At 36.8% G+C, this 8667-nt stretch overlaps 1 protein-coding gene across 12 annotated transcripts in view; it reads left to right on the top strand.

Moving 5' to 3' along the window:
* TCF12 (transcription factor 12) overlaps positions 1-8667 on the top strand; it is a 376180-nt gene that overhangs the window by 333404 nt on the left and 34109 nt on the right. For all 12 annotated transcript variants that reach the window (XM_027067340.2, XM_027067339.2, XM_027067337.2 and 9 more), the window contains one exon: positions 3869-3947. In XM_027067340.2, coding sequence (XP_026923141.1) covers positions 3869-3947 — 79 coding nt within the window. The remainder of the gene's footprint in view (positions 1-3868; positions 3948-8667) is intronic.

The raw sequence follows: 8667 nt of genomic DNA, 5'->3' as shown, positions 1-8667 counted from the left end.
AAAAGACCAAAGAGAAATATAGGTTATTCTAAGAGTGTGAAGGAGGTGAAGATGAGTGTAAAGAGGGAGATGATGTGTGAGCTGGGCTCCCATGTGGTTTAGAATTCCATCAGGGAGAAATTAAGAAACTGGCATTTTGAAAGGACAAGCTGTGTTCAGAAAATGAAAAAAAATACATATTTTGTTTGGATAATAGGGTACAAAATGTTACAAGTAGGCTATAAGTTAGATATTATTGTGACCAGATTAGGGAAGATCTCAAATGTCATTCTATTCTATTTAGTGGGCTGCAGGAAGCACTGTGTGGGATTTGACTGTTTAAAACTGGTTGGGAACAATAACTCTGGCAATTATATAAGGAGTGAAAGGAGCAGGGAGTAACTAGATATATAAAGACTTAAATGATCCATTTACAAGTTCTAGTAAAGGTTTAAAGCAGTGTCATGGTGATGAGAAGGATGTGTGCCTATCCCAGAGACCTTCTAGAGAATGGTAGGTATTGGCAGTCTGTGGTGGGGAAGGGTGGAGGGGAGAAGTTGGAGAAAGAGAGTGATATTGGTGACCATGAGAATGCCGATGCTGAAGTAGAGGAAACAGAAGAGTAAAGATGGGAAAAGGTAGGAAGCTTGGAGCAGTGATGCAAAGTTTGGCTTGACATAACGAGCTTGAAATGAAAGAATATGTCCAGATGGAGAAGTCCAGCAACCATTGTGAGGATAGAAATGTCAACTTAGTAGTCATTCACAGAGATGTCATAGTTGATACTTTACAGAAGTGATATTACCAGGAGATAAAACACAGGTGAATAGAAAAGAAAACTGAGACTAGAGCTTTTAGGGAAATCTATATTAAGAAACTGGAAGTGTGAAAGAGAGATGGAGCCTATGTATTCTACATCCAGTGATTTAAAAGAAATACTCAAATAGAAACTTCTCACAAGGATAATAACCATTCATTCTTTCAACAAGTATATATTTACCAGCACTGTTGGTACTGCAAGCTACTGCAAATCCTGTACAATTCAAATTTTGTCTGAATAAGACAAAGTCCTTGCTCTTCTGGAGCATACATTTTACTGAGGTAAAAATGTAAGAGACAGATAATAAAACAAATAAGCAAGTTTAGACAGTTAAGGATTAATGTAAACACTATGAGGAAACAACAAAACCAGGAGGGTATGACAGAGAGGCAGTACTGTTTCTCCAATGCTTTCCTGCTGTTAATCTTTACAAGGAAATAAAAAATCAGTGAGTATGTCTAGTTTATGATAAGAGGGAGTTTTGCATGAAACTGAAACTTTCCTCACTGCTCATGCACCCACCATCAATGTTGTCAACTCTTCCCTTCCTTACCAATATTACAGTTAAGGCATGTTTCATAAAAGTTAGCATCAGGTGTTCCTAAAAGTTATAATTACTTGAATCTTAAATGTGAGAAATAGTGATTTATAAAAGTTAAGGGTTATGTTGAGATATGTTTTTGTTGAAGTGTGGTGACCTCATCTAATTTACACATATGGTTTAAATTACTTTGTGTATGTAGCCCACTAGGAACCAAAATGTGACCTTTAGCTAATTTTCACATGCATATCCTGATTTTTTACAAGGTAACAACCTTAAGACCAATAGTATTGATCTTAATATAACATACTACCCTCCCTGTTACTCAGTCCTTCCATAATGTCCTTTGAAGTCTTCTTGATAGTTTTGCTTTTCCAAAATGGCTTTTTAACTTGAATATACAACTTCTAGATCTGGCTGTTTGGTGAGATTTGGTGATTGAAGGCATTTACAGTTAGAATTTAGTAACATTATACAAATTGGTGTGTTTTCTTTGAGGTAGATATATCCATTTGTAGTCAAAGGAAAATGGTCTCTCTGGCTGCTTACAATTCATTTAATACTTTATTCTTTTTAAAAATAAAAGCTGTTGTGTTTAATGATTATGACTTGTGGAGTTTTGTTTTACATGAACCTGCCCCAGTTTCTGGCTTTCTCAGCATATTACACTGTGTTTGAAACCAGTGCTGAGACCCCCTTGTTTGCCATAATTAGGACCTCATTAAATTCATTACAAGTCTAAGCTCATTCAGAGAAAGAGTATTTCTATTGGATGATTCCTTTCACCCACAAGTAGTTTTCCTTTTTAAATTCATTCACATAAGTTGATTTGCTGCCCTAAGTTAAGTGTTGAGATATGAAGATGGTTTATTATGCTCATTATAGAGATAGAATTGTCATAGAGAAAACTTCCTAGGGACTCTTAATACTTGGATTAAAGAGACTTTTAAAATATTTAATGGCTAATTAGGTAAACGTGTCACTATTGTCTGTCACTTTTTGTTTGCAATATGAAATAAATATAAAATATTGCAGCAAAACTTAGCCAAAATACCAAAATTTATGCATTCAGATGTTATCTTATTTGAAGTGGACCTCTTAGGAAGTGAAGTCCATAAATCATTTTGGGAACATTTTCTGAAGGACTTTTAGGGTTTCTTCCACTTTCCTCAAGGGTGACAAAATATCCTTTGAGAGCAAGCTTGATTTTGCACAATACGTTTGTAGCTAAATTTGGCAAAAATGTAGTTGGTCATACTGAGAACTTTCTATTTTTTTATTTTTTTAATGTTTTTTTAAAATTTTTTTTAACGTTTATTTATTTTTGAGACAGAGGGAGACAGAGCATGAACGGGGGAGGGTCAGAGAGAGGGAGACACAGAATCTGAAACAGGCTCTAGGCTCTGAGCTGTCAGCACAGAGCCCGACGTGGGGCTCGAACTCACGGACCGCGAGATGATGACCTGAGCCAAAGTCGGCCGCTTAACCGACTCAGCCACCCAGGCGCCCCTTTAATGTTTATTTTTGAGAGAGACAGACAGAGTGTGAGAAGGGAAGGGGCAGAGAGAGAGGGAGGGAGACCTAGAATCCGAAACAGGCTCCAGTTTCTGAGCTGTCAGCACAGAGCCTGATGCGGGACTCAAACTCAAAAACTGTGAGATCATGACCTGAGTCAAAGTCGGATGCTTAACCGATTGAGCCACCCAGGGGTCCCAAACTGAGAGCTTTTTAAATGAGAAATAAAGGGTAACTATTTTAAAAAATATTTTCTTTGGCCTTTAAAACTGTTTTTAAAGACTGTTGTCTTCAAAAGGTAATAGTTTCCTGAGATATTTATTTTTAATGGATATCACTTATTTAGATGATATATTCTAGAAAGATTATTAGACTTAACTTTATTTTTTTTTTAACGTTTATTTACTTTTGAGACAGAGAGAGACAGAGCATGAACAGGGGAGGGGCAGAGAGAGAGAGGGAGACACAGAATCTGAAACAGGCTCCAGGCTCTGAGCTGTCAGCACAGAGCCCGATGCGGGGCTCGAACCCACGGACTGTGAGATCATGACCTGAGCCGAAGTCAGACGCTTAACCAACCAAGCCACCCAGGCGCCCTAGACTTAACTTTAAAGTCACTTCTCTTTTTTGTTCTAACAGAAACAAATAATTTTCAACTATTGATAATAAATGGATATGATTTATTTATTCCTCTCTTATTAGAGTATATATGATCCTTTTTTTAAGGATTCTCTGTGTCCAACATGGAGCTCAAACTCATGACCCCAAGATCAAGAGTCACATGCTCTACTGATTGAGTCAGCCAGGCACCCCCAGAATATAGAAGACTTTTTAATCCTAGTTTTAAAACTGTAAACAGCCTTTATGTAATGAAATAGTCCTAAATTGAAGAAATAAATTTTTCATTCTGAGTTTTATGGGTGGCAACTTAGATTATAAAAATAACTCCATGCAAATGGATTTATATTTTTGTTGTCACATATTGATACATGCATATTTTGTTTTCTGGTTAGATTTATTCTCCTGACCATACCAGCAGTAGTTTTCCATCAAACCCATCAACACCAGTTGGATCACCCTCACCTCTCACAGGTAGGCTGCTCTTTTATCTATCGACTTAAAAACATGCATGGAGCTACTTTGAAATATTTGAACTTTGTTTATTTTCCAATAAAATACAGTAAAAGTTCATGATAAAATTATCTGAATTTTGAGAAAACGTGTAAACAGAGCCTTCCCGAGTTCATTTTGGAGAATAATGAAATATTTGCTAGCTGTGAATTACTCTTTTCTGATTCTTAATTTGGTATAATTTCTAAGAACAGTTGTTTTAACAGGATAAAAATAAGGCTAGACATTTGGGATGAAAGCAAAATACAGAGGTGGTAAATCAAAATTTTGGGTAAGGTGGCATAGAAAGTATACAAAATAATCTATTTAGAAGTACATGTAACTTCTTTCTTCCTTATTCTCTGCACTTTCCATGTACCACTTGTAGGACTCAGAGATTAATAACTTTCTGCTAGATAGCTTCTCTTTATTTTTAGGTTCACTAAGTTATTAAGTTATTTTATATATATATGTTTATATATATAAACACATGTATATATATATAAACATATATATATATATGTAATTCTTGGGAATAATGTAGTTTTTTTGCTAAGGAAAAGAAGTCTGTGAATGTGGATAAATACCGTTGTTAGTGGAGTTAAAAATAAGTGGTTCAGATTTGCTTTACTCTTTCCTGGTTTTTTTTTTTCCATATTTGCTGTGACAGAGTCCAGATTCTATCCTACAGTATAAATTTGTTGAGATATAATTGTTACTATTATAAATAGGAATTCTTAAATCTTAGAAATAAATAAAATTATAGGAAAATGCTTAATATATATTAAGCTATAATTTTAAAACTTGTATGATATTTTTATGAGCAACATTTGAAGGAAAAAAAGATGCTGAAGAAGAAATGTATTCTGAGGAAAAGGCACTAGGCCTATGGGTAAAAATTGCCATATTCTTGCAGCAGTCTACCTCAAATGATTCTCTTTTTCTGATCAAGTCATTAATTAAGCCCATGTAGCGTTGTTGTTGTTGTTGTTGTTGTTGTTAAACCTATTTGCATTGTGTGGGGTTTCTGAAAAATCTGGGCTCTGGTATATCAGGGCCTTGGCTATCACCTGTGCTTTGTGTATTAGCTTTGTGACTCTGCCTAGAAGCATTCCAGTGTGGAGATGATGAACTGCTGGCAGCTGCTTTCAGCTCTTAGTGGGTTCTGCCACTTTCTCAGACACCATGGCTTCAGCTGTCTAGTAAAAGTTGAACAGCTGTTCCCTACATAGACAGGACTATGAAAGACCCATTGACTTAGAGTTGTTATTTAACAGAGAGCTGAAATTACAGGAAGAATGATGTAACTTTAACCCTACTCACCCTCCTGGCGCAGTTTTACTCAAATTATCAGTGTCATTTTTGCCACAGCCTGTTTTCCTTTCTCATCAGAGATGAGAATATTGGTCCTTACTATATGTTCCCACCTCCTCTCTTCCTCTGCCCAGTGAGATAGCTATAAACATGCCCTTTGGTTTTTTTTTTTATTAATACTGGGTGGGAAGTCAGGCAGCAGAGGAGTTCAGTATTTATGAGGGGGCATCACTAAAATGGAAAATCAGAGACTTTGACATTTTTCAAAAAAAAATGGTCCAGAGTAAAACCTTACATTTCCTTCTCCATCTTTATTTGGTGTTTATTGGGTGATATCCTTTTTCCCCTTTAATTCAGCTGATTAATGAAAATCTATGATCTACTGAAGTGTGTAATGAAGATATTAATAGGCTTCTTTTTCAATTCAGCAGTCATAATCGAAGAAAAATATTTTCTTTCATTTAATGCTTATTATGTTCCTACTGAAACAGCACATCAAAGACTGATTGTATGCAAGTGCATTTCTCTCCCATTTCCTGTATCTAGTATCTCCTTCCTGTCACCACACACATAACACACACACTCCAAATTGGCAGAAATATAAAGAGAGAAGGAAAAAGGAAAGCACAACGTGATAAATTATTCATAGTTGAAGGAAGAATGAAAAAGAGGGAGCAAACTAGAGCTTCTACACAATATGTGGAATTTATTTTGTACCTTGAATGGCAGTGGCCTGTTAACTAGAGTAAAAAATCCACCCACTGTGTGCTCTCTACACTTGTCCTGTTCTGTATACCTGAGCATCAGTCAGACTGGCATAGGCCTTGTGAGGATGGATACACAGGTGAAGAGGCACATAGGCAGCTTCTAAGGTAATCATCATTCTTGTTTAAATTCCACTCATTTTCCTTAGGAACTTTTTCAGGCCAAGAATGTATATTTCTACCTAGAGCATGCTTGTGAGGAACTTCTGAGGTAGTGCTGTTATATCAGTTGGGATGCTTTAGGCTGAAAGGAAGAGAAACTCTTGTCTTGACTGGCTTAAATAATAAGGGGATGCTTATCTTCATGACAGGAAGCCATAGCAGGGCAAATTTCTTGGCCCCGGTATGGCCAAGCTCCTGCTGTACTACTTTTGCAGTTCTTCCTCAGGCTGCTGGCAAGTTCAGCAGTTCAAGGTACCATATGTGGACATAACAGTGTTCACTAGAAGAAAAGAGACCATCTTTTCTTTGTATTTTAAGAATCTTTTTCAGAAGGCTCTTCAACAGATTGGCCTTCATGAGTCTTCAGCCAGCACTGGGCACTAACACACTGGTCATAACAGAAATGGGACCACCATGTGTATCTTAGACATCAGGATTTACCCTGAGAACTCTAAAGTTACTCTTTTCTGGTTCATGCCAGGAAATGATAGATAGCCCACCCCCTTTTGAACAAAATCAGGGCTCTGGCAGCAAGGTAGAAGAGAAGAATGGCTATGTCTATCACAATCGTCATTTAGCAAAGGACACAAGTATTTAAGAGAATGTGTTTACTGGGGGAACTTGGAGAGCAGACAGACAAAACCATGTTTTTCCTTTCTTCACCTCCTTCTGGAATATAAATAAATAAGGGTTTAATAATTTCAGTTCTCAGTAGCAATCTTCAAAACATTTACAATAGAAATGGAGGAAGAGAAAGAAGAAAGGATTCCTTAGTTTTGGCTAATCAGTTATTTATTTACTTTAATCATCTGTCAGTGTGCCTGGTGTTTGATAATCATCTGACTTCAGCAGGTTTTCAGTTTAGCTGAGAAAATAAAAGGTAAACACATGGGGTGCTGGGGTGGTTCAGTTGGTTAAGCATCTGACTCTTGATAATCAGCTCAGGTCGTGATCTCACAATTGTGAGATCAAGCCCTGTGTTGGGCTCTGGGCTGGCAGCACGAAGCCTGCTTGGGATTCACTCTCTGCCTGTCTCTCTCTCCCTCTCTTTCCCTTCTTCCTTCTCTCTCTCCCCCTCCCCCTCTTGCTCTCTCTTTCTCTCAGTAAACAAATAAACATTTTTTTTAAAAAGATAAATACATGAAAATACAACCATCAGAATTCACTCTAAGCTGTAGAACGGTCACGATAAACTTCATGAAGAGAGCAGGACTTTAAGAGGAGGAGAAAGAGTTTTCCTGGGTCTAAAGGGAAGAGTATAACAAAGATCCAGATGCAAAAAAAAAGCACATGACTTCTTCATCCAGAGTCATGGGGATGACTGATTATGAACTCTTCACGTATGGAAGTGTGAAGCACTAAAATGGAAAGGTTGGCTGGAGCCAGATTGTGGAAAGCAAAGCACTGAGTACTACATTGATTATCCAGCCTTTTCCAAGTATGAGGGATCTCATGAAAGTTTCAGTTTAAGGTGAGATTACAAAGGGAAACAACTAACAAAATAAGAAAATGCATGATAAGTGGTCCTAAGAATTTCTTTCAGCCGTATAAAATGTTGGTATCTAGTCTCTAAATTGATTAACCAGTTACTTCTAAGTTCCACTTAGTGAGCAGATCAGAAACACTGGGTGAATTTTGGATTTAGTGATCAAAGAAAGCCTTTCCACATTTTCTAGCCAAAAACTCACTTCTCCTAATTACCTAGCTAGCTTGTTTTCTAGGAACTGTCATTATAATTATATTTTAATAGCTGGTAGGTTTATTACAATCCTTCTTGAATAAGAACTAGCTTTTTAGGGCGATCACTAAAAAGCCCAGGCAATTACAGAAATTGGTAACTGCATAAACAGTTGAAACCTTATGCTCATTAATAGAAGGAAGAATAAGCCCCAAGCCTCTTGATAGGTCTACACCAAATACGAGGTGACAGGGAAGGAAGGTGGGAAATACCCTGTTCTCTATTCTCTACAATATTTGTGTAATGTTACAAGCTAGAGATAGAGATGCCAACATCAGCAATAGGATTGATTTCTACTGAACTAATAACTCTATCTAACTATCCAGTCATCTTCTTTATGACTAATAGCATAATGTTTTAAACTACTAACTGGGGCTCAAGGAGGTCTGTCCATGAGATATAACTTGGCATGTCTATAAAGTTCAAACATATATCCCTGATTTAAGCACATTAGTATTCTGTTTTAACCAAGTATGTCACACTGGGGCAGCCCAGTCTATAATAAAAACAAAACCGGTTTGAGTATATGTGTATTTTTCCAGTTTAATGGATTACATTTTGGATATAGACCTTAGCATGGTTTCTTCATATCACTATCAATAAAATAATGAATATAGGTGATTTCTTACCTGAGTAACTCAGTGCACATATCTCATTCCTCAACCCTAAACTAGTTGGAGAACCACAAAAATCGCATGTTTTGCCAAGCAGATGCATGTTAACA

This window comes from Acinonyx jubatus, chromosome B3 (assembly GCF_027475565.1).
Source record: "Acinonyx jubatus isolate Ajub_Pintada_27869175 chromosome B3, VMU_Ajub_asm_v1.0, whole genome shotgun sequence".
Lineage (NCBI taxonomy): Eukaryota > Metazoa > Chordata > Mammalia > Carnivora > Felidae > Acinonyx > Acinonyx jubatus.
Note: the sequence above shows the minus strand (reverse complement) of the source record. Positions and strands in the feature narration are given on the sequence as shown.